Source organism: Myxocyprinus asiaticus, chromosome 12, assembly GCF_019703515.2.
Source record: "Myxocyprinus asiaticus isolate MX2 ecotype Aquarium Trade chromosome 12, UBuf_Myxa_2, whole genome shotgun sequence".
In the NCBI taxonomy this organism is placed as follows: Eukaryota; Metazoa; Chordata; class Actinopteri; order Cypriniformes; family Catostomidae; genus Myxocyprinus; species Myxocyprinus asiaticus.
This window is the reverse complement of record NC_059355.1, coordinates 23,742,934-23,762,117: the sequence shown is the minus strand read 5'-3', so window position 1 is coordinate 23,762,117 and position 19,184 is coordinate 23,742,934. Positions and strand designations below refer to the sequence as shown.

Below are 19,184 nucleotides of genomic sequence, written 5' to 3'. Positions count from 1 at the left end.
GTCAATATCCACACTGCTGCAGTGACTGTGTAGTGAGCAGTTTCACAGCTGTGTTGAACAAGCTTGAACCGAGAACAATGAACTATTATTCTTTTTGTCCAATATCCGACTAGTTGATTAGGGAGGTTAAGTAGTTTATCTAGAATTTTTCATATGTATACACATCCAACTTTCTAATACAACTATGTACAGGTGCATCTCAATAAATTAGAATGTCGTGGAAAAGTTCATTTATTTCAGTAATTCAACTCAAATTGTGAAACTCGTGTATTAAATAAATTCAGTGCACACAGACTGAAGTAGTTTAAGTCTTTGGTTCTTTTAATTGTGATGATTTTGGCTCACATTTAACAAAAACCCACCAATTCACTATCTCAAAAAATTAGAATACATCATAAGACCAATAAAAAAAAACATTTTTAGTGAATTGTTGGCCTTCTGGAAAGTATGTTCATTTACTGTATATGTGCTCAATACTTGGTAGGGGCTCCTTTTGCTTTAATTACTGCCTCAATTAGGCGTGGCATGGAGGTGATCAGTTTGTGGCACTGCTGAGGTGGTATGGAAGCCCAGGTTTCTTTGACAGTGGCCTTCAGCTCATCTGCATTTTTTGGTCTCTTGTTTCTCATTTTCCTCTTGACAATACCCCATAGATTCTCTATGGGGTTCAGATCTGGTGAGTTTGCTGGCCAGTCAAGCACACCAACACCATGGTCATTTAACCAACTTTTGGTGCTTTTGGCAGTGTGGGCAGGTGCCAAATCCTGCTGGAAAATGAAATCAGCATCTTTAAAAAGCTGGTCAGTAGAAGGAAGCATGAAGTGCTCCAAAATTTTTTGGTAAACGGGTGCAGTGACTTTGGTTTTCAAAAAACACAATGGACCAACACCAGCAGATGACATTGCACCCCAAATCATCACAGACTGTGGAAACTTAACACTGGACTTCAAGCAACTTGGGCTATGAGCTTCTCCACCCTTCCTCTAGACTCTAGGACCAATGCATATGAAATCCAAATGAAATACAAAACTTGCTCTCATCTGAAAAGAGGACTTTTTTTCACAATTTGAGTTGAATTACTGAAATAAATGAACTTTTCCACGACATTCTAATTTATTGAGATGCACCTGTATATATATACAGTATACGGTGTGTGTGTGTGTGTGTATATATATATATATATATATATATATATACTGTATATATTAGACTCACCAAAAACTTTAATAGGTACACCTGTACACCTACTTATTCATGTGATTATCTAATCAGCCAATCGTGTGGCAGCAGTACAATGCATAAAATCATGCAGATATGGGTCAGGAGCTTCAGTTAATGTTCACATCAACCATCAGAATGGGGAAAAATGTGTTCTCAGTGATTTTGACTGTGGCTGGTTTGAGTATTTCTGTAACTACTGATCTCCTTGGATTTTCATGCACAACAGTCTCTAGAGTTTACTCAGAGTGGTTTTTTTAACAAAAAAAAAAAAAACAATTGAACAAATCGAAACAAATCGAGATTCAACAGATCAGGCTATGTTTTTCCAGTCTTTAACTGTCCAGTTTTGGTGAGCCTGTGCCCACTGTTCCTACTGTAATAAAGTGATCACTGAGTGTGTATACTACAGCAGGGGTCGGCAACCTTTTTGACATGGAGTGCCATTTTTTATTTTCCTGGTCAATGGCTGTGTCGGCCCAACGGAAGTTTGATTTTCCGAAGTTTGAGACCACTTGTGAAAATGTTTCTATTTTGCATTTTTCTATTTTAATCATTTACTTTTCATTACAAATTATATTATTAGCATAACAGTTTGAGTGAAAAATTTGTGCAAAATCTGCATGTGAAAAATCTTGCATGTGAATTTTCACAGAGCATCTTGTGAAAGTGCTTTAATGACAGAAAACCTGTCCTTTTGTACAAAATAAGTTAACAGTTAATGTCACAAATTTGCTCATTTGATTACTGATCACGAAATTGTGTGGAATCTTAAATGTTTCTTATTATGTCATACATTTTCAAAATCACACAGACTAGCATGCAAGTAACAGGGAGAGAGGAGCAGTCTATTTTATTTATATGAAGCTTTTCGCACCTGACCTGCATTCCAATCTACATTTTGACGTAATCCTCATGATCATGCAGCGTATTTCCGTGAGCTGAGTGGGAGGCTAAACACTGTTAAAGTGTGACGAGACTCACGCTTTGCATGCAAGCCATTCACGCATCAAAAGCCGATCAACTATTTAGCCAACACAGTCTCATGAAAATCCTCACATGTTTTACATGTTGGCTATTTCGTATGATTTCGTACGAGTTTGTTTGTATGAATTCATCACATGCAATTGCCCGAATGTCTGGAAATGGAAATGATGTCCAGCGACGTCATTGGTTGTAGTGAAAGTCGTAGCAATTCATATGAGTGCAGTCGAATGATATCATAAAAATTAGACAAATTTAGAAAAGTCTTGAATCCTTATGATTTTGCCATGAGAGTGTGTAGTATGTAGCCCTTTTTGGTGAATCACACCTGCAAAATCCTAAAACTTTTTATTTCCAGGTTTAATTTATATTTTGAATAGACTCAGATTTTTGAACTCCACGATGTGGGTTTATGTTTTCTCTTTTAATCTTTTAATGTAATTTTGAGTGTCACCATGGTTTAAGGAGGGTGTACCCAGAGGTGGGTAGAGTAGCCAAAAACTGTACTCAAGTAAAAGTACAATTACTTAAAAAAAAAAAAAAATGACTAGAGTAGAAGTAAAAGTACTAACATAAATAATTACTTGAGTAATAGTAAGAAAGTATCCAATTAAAAGAGTACTCAAGTAATGAGTAACTCGTTACTTTCACAAATGACATAATAGACGTTTACTCACCAATGTTCCATTACATAATACACATTTAACATGTATTACAGAATTATTATTATTATTAATGGGAATTCTGTCATCATTCACCATCATGTTGTTCCAAACCCATATGACTTTGTTCCATGTAACACAATAAGGATGTTTGCCTGAGTCACTGTTTACTTTCAGTGAATTTTATTTTTTTTTTTTTTTTTTTTTTTTTTTCATATTTTGAAAGTGAATGGTGTCAGTCCCTAACATTTTGTCTAACATATTTTGTGTTCCACATAATACAAAGGGTTACACTGGTTTGGAACAACATGAGGGTAGGGAAATTATGACAGAATATTAAGTTATGGCTGAGCTATCACTTTAAAGAGATAATGTACCCAAAAATGTCAATTCTCTCTTCATTTACTCTCATGCCATCCCAGATGTGTATGACTTTCTTTCTTCAGCAGAACACAAATGACAATTTTTGAAGAATATTTTAGCTCTGTAGGCCTAAATTGTGATGCTCCAAAAAGCACATAAAGGCAGCATAAAGTAATCCATAAAACTACAGTGGTTAAATCCATATCTTCAGAAGTGATATGATGGGTGTGTGTGAGAAATGGTCAATATTTGTCATTTTTTGCAGCAGTAGGGGGCGATATGCATAGAAGAATGTGAATCACCAAAAACACAAGAAGAAGAATGTGAAAGTGATCTGTTTCTCTTTTTCTCATCCACACCTATCACATTGCTTCTGAAGATACTGATTTAACCACTGGAGTCTTATGGATTACTTTTATGCTGACTTTGTTTGTTTAGCTTTAAAATGTTGCCACCAATTCACTTGCATTGTATGGACCTACAGAGCTGAGAAATTCTTCTAAAAATCTTCATTTGAGTTCAGCAGGTGAAAGAAAGTCATACACATCTGGGGTGGCATGAGGGTGAATAAATAATGAGAATTGTAATTTTTGGGTGAACTATCCCTTTAAGGACTCTTGTCAGATCTGGATGAATTTGTTAATAAGAGAGGTTTGGAAACATTTTTAGTAATTATTACAGTGAAAACGTGAAAATGTCCCACAAGGACATTATATATAATGCTGAAATATAAACCAAAGCAAGATCATGCTTTATAATTGCCATCTTTCGCTATTTCATAGCTTTTAAAGTCCTGTGTGGATTCTTATTTCAGTGTAGTTACAGTTTTCCGTGTCATAAGTATTTAGATAATTAGTTCTGTACAGCAGTACTGCCACTCTCTAAATGCAGAGTACGCAGCCTGGTGCGTAGGGCACCAACTCCGGTCGTGGAACACTTGCTGTGTCTGAAACCACCCCCTATCCACTATATAGTGCACTATTTCGAGTGTCTGCCATTTTGTAGGAGTGTCTGAATTCTGAGTGAGCCACTCGTTCCCTACTTTTGTTCACTCATTATTACACACAATGCACTCTAATTTCGAGTGTACATTTGATGTACACTCGATGACCGTTAATTGCCCACAGTCCACCACGGGGAAGACGTACGAGCTGGGAGTTTACTGCTTCCTTCACTCCTGTTGTGTTTTATTTCATGCTGAATGTAGTTAATTACTTTTTGACAAATCATTACTTGATTAACATAACATATAGAGAGGCAAAACATACAGATACATTTTAAAATGTACTCTTTATTTGATAAAATGTTTACTCTTAATATTAACACACAGTATATATTAAAAATGACAAACAGAATGAAGATTTATTGTATTAATATATTATTTAATAAGAATAACAAGTAAGGCCCAAATATTTTAAAATTTCATGTGTGACGTTGTTTCTGTGACAGCATATGAATCACTCATTTCATTCACTTACTGCTGAGATATAGTGCACTAACTGCCATTCACTATATATGAAATAGTGAATGAGTGAACGATTTCGGACACAACCACTATCTTCGCCATACGATTGCCTCACGCCCGCACATCTCTCATGCGCGCGCCCCGCGCACCTTGCTGTGCACGCACAGAAATGCTGTCTGTTCGCGCTCCAGTTGTTGATCACGCGAATGGCAGAGCAAAAGGCATTTATTTACACTTAACTTGGATGTTTACATGGATTTATACAGTTAATCTGCCTGAAGTAGCAGCGATAGTTTCCAGAACCCCCGCGAGGGCGTGGGGTGAATGCGTAAATACTGCTCATGACATGCAGGACGCGGGACAAAGTGCACTGATATATTACTGCACTGATTTAAAAATGTACACTTAAAAACTTGTCATAAGAGCACAGTTACATTATCACCCGGAAAATGACCATCTCATTACACAGAAAAGCCTGCGTTAGCATTAGTGCCAAAACTTACCTCAGCGTGCTGCCTTAAATTGGAGCTGTGATTTTAATCTTGAAATATCAGCTTATCTTTGTGTTAAATGAAGGCAATGCATGATGAAACTATTCTTTTTTCACTGTGCGGAGCGAAGAAAGTGTTTCATTTTGAAGAGCTTGATGCTGCAGCAGTGACTGAGTGACAGTCTGTGACAGCGGCTCAGCGCGCGCAGCTGTGTGAACTTCCGCTCTCATAAAAGTCCCATTCAGTAATCTCTCAAAAAATTACACATTAATTAAAATTAAACCCAGTAATGTAACGACAGGAATGCCACCCATTATAAAGAAGTAAAAGTAAAAAAAAAAATTCATTAAAAATTTACTTGAGTGAGAGTAAAAAGTACCTACTTTTAAAGCTGCTCTAAAAGTATTTTTTTTTTTTTTTTCCAAAAAGTTGCTCAAGTAAATGTAGTGCATACTACCCACCTCTGGGTGTACCTGTATGCTGGGTTGGAAATCTCAAAGATTAATAGTGGTGTTTTTCTTTATTACATGACGTGTTGTTCTTAAAGCAAAAAAGAAACAAATGAAATACGGAATGTACTGTAGGCTATCATCCGCGCAGACTGACCGAAGCAAAGCGTGTGCATTTACTCGCACGATTAACTGAAAGTGAAGCGCTGCCGACTCATGATGCGCGAATGGCCTCCACGAGTCTGTTGGGTTTACTGCAGCCTCTTCACATTTTAACTTTTTGTTTAGCCTCCCATTCAGCTCATGAAAACACACTGCGTGATCATGAGGAAGGATTACATCAAGAAGTAGATTGGCATGCAGGTACATAATTTTATATGAATAAAATAGTCTACTCCTCTCTCACCATTGCTGGCGTGCCAGTGATTACCCCTCCGCGTGCCAATGCTGGCACGCGTGCCATAGGTTGCCGACCCCTGTACTACAGTATATTGGCTAAGCAGCATTGCAAGTGTACTGATATTTAAGATAACAGCACTGGGATGCTTCTCTGTTTGTATCACTCTGTTTGTCTGTGTTTTTGGCTTTCAAAATAGTGGTGGTGATATTGATTCATCATTTATTTTGATTTCCTTCACTGATTTGTTCAGTGATCATTTCTGGAGATTACATCTTTAAACCAATAGATGGTGACAAATGAGCATATTGACTCAAGGTATTGAAGTCATTCCACCACACACCAACTAAATTGTTGCCGAATCGGCGCCTTGAAGCATCCAAGTCAGATGTCCCAATACACAAATTTTACATTCTGTATGTATTCCGTCAGGTCATCGGACTCCAACTTGAAGCACTCTTCTGACTGTTACCAAATTATGTTCTTGATGGAGCGAACGGCGTCCAGGTCAATATAACACTAATATTTAGGATATTTTTGAAGGCAAATTTGCATATGTTGCAGGATAGCATTGCATTTGTGTCATCTAAGAGTAGCCTATGGAATGTTCTCAACATTATCAGTGTTGATACAATGCTATGCGCATGTGCAATGCAGATACAGAGAATGTGCAAGATTGTTGTTGATAGGTTGATGCGTTACGTTGTTAATGTAAAGTGACCGTAAACTGTTGGGGAATACAGCTATACCCAGGAAAGAGACCAGTCTGAACAATGATGACCAGGAGTCAAAGCGGAATTTCAATCAATAGAGAGAGTTTTCTGAAGACAAAATTCTCCACATTTCCTTTGGCAAAAGACAGAAAGAGAGGATCTGAGGATTTAACCTCGAACTAACTTAGATTGCCAAAACAACCATAATTACAGGCATATGCAAATTAATTGACATCATCTCTTACAAGTAAAGATTCTGATAGTTGAACAGTACAGATAATTCTAAAAACGTCCAGATATGGTGTTCTGTTTAACTACAGTTCGTGAATGCAATCATTCAAAGATTACATATTTAAAACACTAAGTCAAGTTGGTCAGCAGAAACTGGTCAAAGGTGAGTCTCCTTATTGATAGACTGGCGTCCAGTCCCTCTGACTTAGTCGCATGATTCTCAAAAATAAATATATTTGACCTCTGGGAGCCAGCCTAAATGAGCAAACACTGTTACTACATTCCAGACATAGGTCAGACCCTCAGCCACCCCTCAGAGTTCCAATACACAAATGACCTGCAACATTCATAATTATAACCTAACCTGAATAAATGCACATGATTAAGAACACTTTTATTACCTTTTGATTATAACAGATGCTAGTGAATGTATTCAGCTCATCAAAAGGCCGAAGAGACAAGGGATAAACCAGCCCCTTCAAAACAAAAAACAGTTCTAAAATGCATTCTGTTTGTGCATCTTTCAATGTGAGTCTTACAGAACATGACAGCCTGTATTAGAGCCACTGGGCTTCACTACAAGGTGAGCGACTAGTCGACTTCTGGCTAACAGTGTTGGCTATGTTTGTTGTAGTCAACTAGTCTGTGCAACCCCTAGACCAGTGTTTCCCAACCACTGTGCCGCGGCACACTAGTGTGCCATGAAAGATTGTCAGGTGTGCCATGGAAAATTATCAGATTCCACAAAATAAATCAGGGCTCTGGACTGAGACTAATTTTTCAACCATTTTTCCTAACAGTGCAATTAAACTTTGCAAGAGGTCGCACTGGTGCGACTATAAAGTTGGCTGTGACTCTCTGTTTGTGCTCTGTCGTTTTTTGTTCCGTATGAGAAATATCAAACGGCAGATGTTCCAAACGTGAAAGGAAACAGCTTTACCCAGATCACTCAGCGCTGCTCAACGGACAGATCAGCACAGAGACATGCATTTACACGTGGACCGGTCTCGAGCACTCAGCCGCGCAGATCATCATAAACAGTGCTGCGAGAAGCACGGGCTGGGTCACGAATTCAGCATTGATCATTTGTTTAAAACCTCCATGAAAGCCCATAATGTGTCGATGATTAAACTAGTTAAAAATTGTATTAAACGGCCCCAACATTCTAAACAGCATTGAAAAGGAATAAAGGAAATCTGCACAATGAACAAACAGAAATGCTAAAGTTTCAATCCACACATCACAGATATTTAAAAAAAATATTTACCATGAACATATATCAATATAGTAGTGAGAGAATACAATTTAATTTCTGGATGTGTTTTTCTTACGAAAAATGGCATAATTTGTTGTATGGTTACTGCTTATCATGGTTTTACTTATACTTTTGGTTACTGTGATCTTATTGCAAATGCCACAGTTAAAACTATGGATACAATGGAACTTTCCTTCTGTGTAAAATCATTTCTAATGCCCTGTGATTTGTTTGTCTTCAGATCACTGTATTTTAATCGTCAAGATCCTGATAAAAAGAAAGAAACCATGAAAGAAAACTAATTTTCTTTCAGTTGGACTGGTGCGACCAACTCAAGTGCGACCATTTGTAGAATTGAACACTGGTGCTACCACTCTTAAATGTTAGTCAGGAGCCATGTAAAAAAAAGATAAATAAAAAAAAAAATATTTGCTGTGGCATTGTAAGAATTAATTTTCAAGAACAAATCTAAAAATAAGAAAAGATGCAAATTTGTTGCTTTATTCATTATCCAATTAGCACTCTTGCCACCTGTGATCTTATTATACACCGTACCTACGTGACTTGCGTTTTTTGAATAGCCGAATTTCAAACATTACGAGTAAACACGCAACTAAAGTGGACAGAAAACATGGAAGTTCTTGAAAAGGAAAACTATCAACGATGGTTATGTGGGACAGTGGGATAGAGGTGTGCCATGGGATTTGTTTAATTGTAAAAAGTATTCCGTGGCAGAAATAAGGTTGGGAAACACTGCCCTAGACTCAACTGATTCGTTAAACAACATTGAGTTTTGTATGACCATATCAATGGAAGTGAACGAGAATGATTTGTTCAAAAAACATAAATGCAAGATTCATTTACAAACTGTTTTTACTGGCAGAGAAGAAATGCACAAATGCAAGTTATCATATTTTATTTGTTTAACTGTTGTGTAAAAGCAATACTTGCAGTCGTGCTATTGGTTTGAAAATCAGCACGGCTGTGATTACCTACAGACTAATCAAATCTGTGCTGATATTCAGAACAACAGCTCTCTTTCTTGTGTGATATTGCTTAAATATACAGGATATTTAGTTTCTGTATTCTTAGTAATGCTTCATTAGCATTTTGACAGCGTGCAGTGCTTTAGCAGTTTGCATAGTCAATCTCCCTTGGAAAAGTCTTTAAATTCATCCCATTTTAAACTGCTGCAGGCATGTTAAGGTAAAAAGAGAATAAAACCTGCCTCTTTCCATTGTGCAGTTTTTGTTTTTATTTTATTTTATTTATTTATTTATTTATTTATTTTTTCGAAGAACATGACTTATTCAAATGCCCTCTAAGAAATGTGCCTGACTGGGGTCAGGTAAACCCAAAACCAGCCTACACAGGGCTACCTTAAGATTGCCTTGTTATATAAAACCATAATTAATAAAATATGTAGTTTTGCACATCCCTATTCTCTTTTGACCAAATAGATTGTTGTATAAGTGAACAATTTGTTAAGTAACGCAAGTCAATCATATGACCTGATGAATGCAGCTGTTTTATTTGCAAGTTTGGAAGTGGTACTCTGGAAAAAACATTCCCATTTCATTTTGCTATTCGACATGTCACTAAACATCTTTCCCAACAAGTGTGTGACTGTGTCTCTCCGTGATCAAGTGCTGTTATGTTCTGTTTTTGCGTTTGCATTTGTATCCATGTCATTGCCATCCGGAAAATAAAATGCCTTGGAGCAGAGGGAGGGAAGGTGTTATTTGTTGGCACTTTAATCAAGGTAATATTCAGTCTAGCTTTGCAATGAAGCCTGTCAACGGTACAGATGACATAACCTTTTCCTCCCCGGGGAGTACAGATGTGGGACTGAGGGGAGGATGTTTGGAGAAAATATCACTGAAAGGTGTTTGTGTGGGTTTTTTATTAAGTAGTCACTTGGCTGGTTTGTTCAACAGCCCATGACAGATATGTTATTTTGAGACGGTTATTTGAGATTTGGATAGTGCTGTTGCTTGGATGAAGGGTGCAAGGCATATCACACAACACATACATAATAATAAATACAAATAAATGTGGAAGCCAAAGTTTTAATGCAATTTACACTGATCAGCCACAACATTAAAACCACTGACAGGTGAAGTGAATAACATTTATTATCTTGTTACAATGTCACCTGTCAAGGGGTGGGTTATATATTAGGCAGCACATGAACAGTCAGTTCTTGAATTTCATGTGTTGGAAACAGGAAAAATGGGCAAGCATAAGTATCTGAGCAACTTTGACAAGGGCCAAATTATGATTGCTAGACAACTGAGTCAGAGCATCTCCAAAACGGCAGGTCTTGTGGGGTGTTCCCAGTATGCAGTGGTTAGTACCTACCAAAAGTGGTCCGAGGAAGGACAAGCGGTGAACTGGCTCATGGGTGCCCAAGGCTCTTTGATGCGCATGGGGAGCGAAGGCTAGCCTGTCTGGTCCGATCCCACAGAAGAGCTGCTGTAGCACAAATTGCTGAAAAAAATTAATGCTGGCCATGATAGAAAGGTGTCAGAACACACAGTGCATCGCAGCTTGCTGCGTATGGGGCTACGTAGCCGCAGACTAGAGCCGAGAGTGTCCATGCTGACCCCTGTCCTCTGCCGAAAGCACCTACAGTGGTCACGTGAGCATCAGAACTGGACCATGGAGCAATGGAAGAAGGTGGCCGGGTCTGATGAATTGCATTTTCTTTTAGATCATGTGGATGGCCGGGTGTGTGTGCGTCGTTTACCTGGGGAAGAGATGGCAGCAGGATGCACTATGGGAAGAAGGCAGGCCTGTGGAGGCAGTGTGATGTTCTGGCCAATGTTCTGCTGGGAAACCTTGGATCCTGGCATTCATGTCAATGCTACTTTGACACGTACCACCTACCTAAAGATTGTTGCAGACCACGTACACTCCTTCATGGCAATGGTATTTGCTGATGGCAGTGGCCTCTTTCAGCAGGATAATACACCCTGCCACACTGCAAAATTTTTTCAGGGATGGTTTGAGGAACATGACAAAGAGTTCCAGGTGTTGACTTAGCCTCCAAATTCCCCAGATCTCAATCCGATTGTGCATCTATGGGATGTGCTGGACCAACAAGTCCGATCCATGGAGGCCCCAACTCGCAACTTACAGGACTTAAAGGATTTGCTGCTAACGTCTTGGTACCAGATACCACAGGACACCTTCAGAGATCTTGTGGAGTCCATGCCTTGACTGGTTAGAGCTGTTTTGGTGGCACAAGGGGGACCTACACGATATTAGACAGATGATTTTAATGTTGTGGCTGATCGGTGTAAAGTGATTGCCATGGTGTTACTACTGTAAAGTGGTGTTAATATAGTAACCATGTTTAATTTTGTGGTTACTATGATTTTACTACAAAATACCATTGTGATATTATGGTTAATGTAGTAAAAACATATAGTATTTTTTTTTTTTTTTTTGTAAGGGAAGGTTAGGGTTAGGTTTAGGGGTAGGGTTAGTGTAGAGTGTCTGTGGGACTCTAAATAAACACAATAAACACACTGCAGTGATGCCCCTATACTATATGTTAGTAATTAATTAGGATGGAAAATAGTATCTGCCACTATTTGCATTGGGGTGCAAATAATATCTATCACTATTTCCACTTAGCCACTGCCAACCATTTATATCTTTATTTTGAACAATATATCTGTTTTATAATTTGATAACCAAAACTTATTTTTGTGTAATGTTTTGCTCAAAAAGTGAGTTTGTGCTGTTTCTTTTCAAATAAATATCACTTAGTTTGATATTTTGTGTAATGCAAAAACATTCATAAAGTTTTAAGTGTGGCTTAAGTGTTCAAATACATTATGGGACCATGGTATATATTACAAAGTGAACAGAGACTACTGTGTATCTAACTAATATGTATAATCTTGTGCTTACAGATGAGGTTTGTAAGGAATGTGACATCCTGGCGGGAAATGAAACCAGGTTTTTACCATGGCCATGTTGCCTACCTAGACTTCTCAAAGTGAGTTCTTCAATAATCATCTACAAAGACTGTGTACTGTACTTTATTGTTCTGTTTTTTTAGGTATTATGGTTATAGCTGGTCTTTAGGAATGAGATAACCTTAAATAATACATTTTGTTTTTTCCCCTCCTGAAGAGAAAAACATCCATTGGGAAGCTAATTGATTCACAGACATAATATTTTACTGAAGTGCTGCTGCACTCTAGTGGTTGAAAATAGAACATGCTTTCTATTGTATGCACAGGAGACACAGTATTTTCAAATTGTAGAATATTTTTAAAGAATCATATTTTTACCACATAGGTTTGGGCTTAAGGGGAAGCCAGTTTATATCAATATCGTACGGGATCCCATTGAGAGGTTGGTGTCATACTACTACTTTCTGCGGTTTGGAGATGATTACCGGCCAGGTCTCAGACGGAGAAAGCAGGGGGACAAAAAGGTATTGGCCTTCTCACATAATAATATCAAATCGAATCAGAATTGCATGTCCTTAATTTTTTTCATTTGGTCAGTAGCCATGTAATTAGCAGGATAATGAACAGTAAGCCAGCCACTATCACAAAATAAACCTCTTTATTCCGCTTCGTGTCAGGATACTTTTTGCAATTATGACCGGCTGACTGTACAGTAAACTTATTCGGGTGTAACAATGTTTGATAAATTAACCACAGTTTTATTGAACCAATATGAAAAGTTTTGATGAAGCAACCGAATTTATGTTCTCACCATTTGTATCCTGATATTAATTCTGTGTCACTGTATCACGCTGTGTTTCAGACATTTGATGAGTGTGTGTCATCCGGAGGTTCTGATTGCGCTCCTGAGAAGCTTTGGTTACAGATTCCGTTCTTCTGTGGCCATTACTCTGAGTGCTGGTGGGTAATATGACTCAGTCTGAAGCTTGTTTCTCTTAACACAATGCTCTTTCTCATTAGAAATTTGTTTTCAAAACCATATATGTCAGTGTTTCCCAACCTTTTTTGTCTTCTGTACCTCCATAGCTCCATCAGTCAGTCAGTACATCTTCGTTGACATCAAATCAGAAATGTGCTTCTTTTAACTCATATGAAACTAGTGAAACCTATAATTTTTGCAAATGTTAATGAGAAGACCATCAGTTCTTCTGTGGCAGGCTAACAGCAAAACATCTGTTACAGTATGTAAGATTAAGACCGTGAATTGTGGAAAAAAATATTAGTAATATTATTTAATTATTGCAGAGTTGCATTTAGTTCAGTACTAAAAGAATGTTGTAGAATTGTGAAAAAGACTGAAGTGCAAGTTAAACAAGTAAATTCAGTTGTATAATTCTAGCCTTGTCCGTTGTCTAGTTATTATCCTACAAGTGTCATTCACATAAATTTACTAAATTTTCATTTTCATTTAAAAGTAACTGAAAGGGATTATTTAAGATGTTGTTTTAAGATGACTGTTTTTTTTTTTTAGTTATTAAACATGAAAAATGTTAATATTTTAAGTCACACTTTCTGTTTAATAGGTTTACCCCATTGTACCCCCTTCAACCTTCTTTAAGGGATAGTTCACCCCAAAATTAAAATTCTGTTGTTATTTATCCTAATGTTTCTCAAAACCTGTATGATTTTCATTCTTCCTTTGAACATAAAAGGTAAAAAAAAACAACAACAAAAAAAACATAAAACCACGGTAAAAGTAATCAATATGACTCATGCACTATATTCCAAGTCTTTTGAAGCCACTTGATCACTTTTTGCGATTACAGAAGTCTGTTTTACTCTCAAATAATATAATTAATAAAGTGCTTAAATCAAATATGCTGGCTAATGTTAATAACATCAAATCACATTGGTTGCACATTTGGTCACAAAACACGAGAGTTTTTGGGTGAACTATCCCTAGGGCAGTGTTTCCCAACCGCTGTGCCGCAGCACTCTAGTGTGTCATGAAAGATTGTCAGGTATGCCGTCAAAAATTATCAAATTCCATAAAATACATAAATAAAAAAAATAAACTAATTTGCAGTGGCATTGCAATAATTAATTTGCAAGAACAAATCTACAAATTAGAAAAGAAGCAAATTTGTTGTTTTTTCATTACCCAGTTAGCGCTCTTGCCACCTGTGACCTCATTATACAGCGTACCTACGTGACTTGCGTTTTTTGCACAGCAGAATTTCAAACATTACGGGTAAACGCTACTAAGACAGACAGAAAACATGGACAAGTTGTTGAAAAGGAAAACTGTCGACGATGATTATGTGGGATAGTGGTGTGCTGTAGTATTTTTTATTCGTAAAAAGTGTGCTGTGGCAGAAAAAAAGGTTGGGAAACACTGCCCTAGGGCACCCCTTGGTTGTGAATCACCGGTCTAGATGGAAATGTATATGTATGTGCAGGAATGTTGGCAGCAGGTGGGCTCTGGAGCAGGCCAAGTATAATTTGGTGAATGAGTATCTGCTGGTGGGAGTGACAGAGGAGCTGGAGGACTTTATAATGATGCTTGAGGCAGCGCTGCCACGTTTCTTCAGAGGAGCAACAGAACTCTACCGCACAGGTACCTGCTTATCCTCTTGAGCACTTGATACACTAGTTGAAATGATAAACCGGTAGAAATCTGTCAATAAGTATGATTTTTTTTTTTTAGTGCAGTCTCTATCGTGTTCATGCTTAATGTGGTTGCATGATAGGGAATTGCCAATTCAATCACTTAAAATTATGCCACTGTCAGCTACATGCCAGAAGAGAGGTGGAGAAAGAAGGCGAAGCAGCACATACACACTAGAGTTGACACTGCATCAGAGAATGCTGTGAATGCATTGATTTCAATGGGGATGGTGTGTCGGAAGAAGGGAGACAAAAAATGCAAGGGGTTGCAATAGTGGACACAAAACATGCAACCAAAAATTGAGAGCATATCAACTTTTGCTTTTGCAAACTTTTGCAACGCACTTTGAAGTAGGCATGCAAGTCCCCTGATCTGTTTCAGTCTTATTCAGGTGCTCAGAAATAAATATTTTTTCAGTGATGCTCACCATTAAAAAAACTACATCAGTATTATTGAAGGCCTGATTTTGTGAACAACTGCATTATTGCGTTTGATTTCACCTGCAGGTAAGAAATCTCACTTGAGGAAAACAAGCGAGAAGAAACCTCCAACTAAAGAGTCCATCTCAAAACTGCAGCAGTCCAACATATGGAAGATGGAGAACGAGTTCTACGAGTTTGCACTGGAGCAGTTTCAGTTTGTGCGTGCTCACAGCGTCAGGGAAAAAGATGGAGAGCTCTTTCTGCTGGCACAGAACTTCTTTTACGAGAAGATCTATCCAAAAGTAAACTAGAGGAGACATTGTGTAATAGTGCGGCTCAAAGCGAGTTATAAAGTTGTGTCCTTCGGCCTGTTTAATTACTATTCAGTCACATGCAATGGAATGAGAAGAAGAGCATGTCTAGAACATGGTCACAAATGCCTGTAAGTCCTTAAGGGACAGAGGTTTTTAGACCGTGTCCTCCTCCTGGCTCCCAGTGTGCTTTGAGAAACTCAACAGCTTCTCGCAGTACAGACAAGTGAGACCACTTTGAGTCCGGAATTGCTTAATGCACTTACATACAACAGTAAAGACACTTGAAAAAATAATGAAAGACAAAAACGAGTTGTTTCACGTAGTTCATCATGCCTTCCAAAAGAAAATGTCAGAAACTGTTTGGCCATCTGTCACTGTTGTGAAGGGTACATTTGGAACAGGGTTAAAGGGGTACTGATTTTTGTACCAGACATTTGGTACATTAAGAGCGCCTCCTTATTTTACTACTAACTGTGGTTTTGTGAATTTATAACACTTTCTGCATTGTGCATATTAATTTTTAAAAGAATTCCATGAACAGTGTTTACAGACTTTAGTAAAGGTATTGTAGCCAGAGGATAAAAAGTGGTCAAACAGATGTCATATCTGTACAAATTGTATTTACATATATATATATTTTATGTAATTGGACCAAATGGTTGCAAAAATGTCAGAGTTGTAGTTTAAACCTATAGTGATTTAGAAAATAGACACCTTTTTGGGGGGATCTCACTGGTATTTTCTTTCTTCATTTCTTTTCTATTCATCTTTTTTCATCACAGTTACTAGGCAAAGACTCTGAAGTAAACTGTAAACTCTGAAGCAGTTTGATTACGCCTCCTTTATCATGTTTATACCTGTTTCTGCAAGTGTGAGGCAGATTTACAAATCTTAAAACCATGACATGGTCCAAAATGTGTTCCTTGAGCAGTAACTACTGGTATCATTGTGTACCTCAGTATAAGCTCAAGTTAATTGGTCTCTACAGACTACTGCCCTCTCAGCACTCATAAATAGACCTCCTGTGTATTGATTAAACCTGGCCTTTATAAAAGTTTTGCTGTAGTGTGTTTTACCAGAAGACCCTGGAAGGAAGTCATCTCTATATCTGTCTTTGTCTCTGAATGTCTTTTGGGTCACAGGGTTCAGTTGTGAATGAAAAGATCAAGGCTCAAACCAACATTAGTTGTACACTAAATAGTGCCTTCATTAAAAAAAAGAAAAGAAAAAAAAAGAAAGAAACTTTCATCACACACCCTGGTTTTAGCAATTGTTCATATGTTTAAAACAATGTCTGCATTTTTTTTAATGCTAATTTTTCTTTTTTGTATTCTGTATTTAGGTTGTTTCCAATTTGTCTTAAAGCATTTCAAATAAACATTACTGTCTGTGAGAACATTTTTATCAGAATCTTCTACAATGAAGTTTTCAAACAGACACCTATAATCCTGTCAACTGTAGGATGGCTGGATACAACTGACAGATAAAACTCATGTTAAATAGAATTCATTTTAAAGGAGAATTTCACCTAAAAATATAAATGATGTCACTATTTACTCACCCTTGTTTAGTTCCAAACCCGTGACTTTTTTTTTTCTTCTCCAGAACACAAAATATATATTTTAAAGAATGTCGCTGATTTCACTTAAACTTTTCACTTTGATTCTCACTTTTAAAACATAAAAAAATCACCCAGTGTCATAAAAGTAGTCAAGTTGCCCCTTGCGTGTCATATTCCTGGTTTTCTGAAGGCATACAGTCACTTTGTATGATGAACAGATGAAAACACAAGTCATTATTCACATGAAATCACTTATTAACTCAATAAATCTATTGATGACAACATCAAAACTCATTGGATCTTGCTCATCTCATGATCAAGCGTCATGACAAAAGAACCAATGTAGTACAAAGTAATCGTATGGCAGCAGAAGATTGTATAACATGACAGAGAAGTTGCATGGAATACTTTGACACTTTTAGATGCTTTTTATTTTATTTATTTTTTTTAAGCTTCAAAGTTAGTCACTATCCACAAGTTATTGTATGGAAATCGGCATTGCAATTGTTTATATATATATATATATATATATATATATATATATATATATATATATATATATATATATATATATAATTTATTTATTTATTTATTTTTAAAGATGTATTCTCTTTATATTAATCACTTCTGTTTTCTAGAGAAAAAAGAATGTGTTTGGAAAGACACGAGGGTGAGTAAACAATTACAAATAAATAATGAATATTAATATTTGGGTAAACTACTCTTAAAAATAAAGGGTCTTCGTTGTTTCTTTACAGCACGTTAGGTTCTGCAAAGAACCATCTTATCAAGAAACATTTTTCACTTGGTTATATGGTTCTTTAGAGATTAAAAATGTTCTTGATGTTACAGTAAAGGTTGTTCAGACAAGCGTATTTGTTCTAAAATCATCCACATGAATAAATTCCTTTGAAATATTTCAGAAGCAACTGTGACTGTTTGACATTGCAAGACAGATATATAAATGATTTAAACCAAGCGGTACAAGGCGTTTTTCCTTTTCTAATAATCTTCTTGGGGAGTATAGGGTTAACTGAGAGAGGGGAGTTGGACAGACACTTGTTTCTGTGCTCAGTTTGGTATATAAAGTGCAATGACAGGAGGCTAATATAAGCAGTGAATAGAGCAGACATGTTCTGTTTCTTCATAAGGACACTGCCAAACTCATCCTTCCAACTAAAAGCTTGTCTTTTCAAGTGGAAGTGTTGGAATGTTAAAGCAATCTTCAGCAATCTTTTCTGAGCACCTGATTCCAAGTAATTTATATTGCTGGAATTTAATGGATGGCTGAATATATTTTTCCTGTGAGTCAGATCAGGATGATTATCATACTTTATTGAAATTTTGTAACTGCTTTCTTAGTTTTATTTTGGGGCTTTTTAGCCTTTATTTATACTGTAGGATAGTGTGGATGGACAAGAAAGTAGGGTAAGAGAGGGGAACAGGATCGAGACATGACCCAAACTGGATTTGAACTTGGGTCTGGTGAGTAAACAGATCTCATACTGTATAGTTCAGGAGTAAGTGTGTAACATGCAATTGCTTTTTTTATTTTTATGTATTTTTATTTTTTTTAATCTGTCCTTTTTTTTTTTTTTTTTTTTTTAATCAAAATATAATACATTTCCTTTTTCAGTTGAGTTCCTCTCAGACACCACTTCTAACATTTCACATTCTTAAAATAAAGTATTGAATCCTTACTGACCTAAGACAGGGAAAGTTTTCTATGATTAAATGTCAGGAATTGAGAAAAACTGAGTTTAAATGTATTTGGCTAAGGTGTATGTAAACTTCTGACTTCAGCTGTAGGTAACCTCTAATTTTGAAATAATTGTGTAATTATTATAGGGTGGTACTAGTGAGTAAAAGTGGGAGGGGAGTGTGCGTGAGCAATGGGATCAGTTTTGAACCAAAATCCAGCTTCCATCTCCACAAAGAGAGACAGCAGTCCCCAACCAATCAGACGCACCATGAATGTAGCTCCAAAAAGAGAAAGTCTGTGTGTGTGTGTGTGCTGCAGGCATAACAAAAGCATTGTTTCATTAAGCAGATGAATATAGGC

General features: G+C 37.0%; 1 protein-coding gene across 1 annotated transcript in view; it reads left to right on the top strand.

Moving 5' to 3' along the window:
- Nucleotides 1-17,616, top strand: part of LOC127449636 (heparan sulfate 2-O-sulfotransferase 1) — a 146,428-nt gene extending 128,812 nt beyond the window's left edge. The window contains exons 3-7 of the mRNA XM_051713170.1: nt 12,152-12,237; nt 12,543-12,681; nt 13,020-13,117; nt 14,617-14,774; nt 15,332-17,616. Coding sequence (XP_051569130.1) covers nt 12,152-12,237; nt 12,543-12,681; nt 13,020-13,117; nt 14,617-14,774; nt 15,332-15,558 — 708 coding nt within the window. The 3' untranslated portion in view covers nt 15,559-17,616. The remainder of the gene's footprint in view (nt 1-12,151; nt 12,238-12,542; nt 12,682-13,019; nt 13,118-14,616; nt 14,775-15,331) is intronic.
- The last annotated feature ends 1,568 nt before the right edge of the window (nt 17,617-19,184 follow it).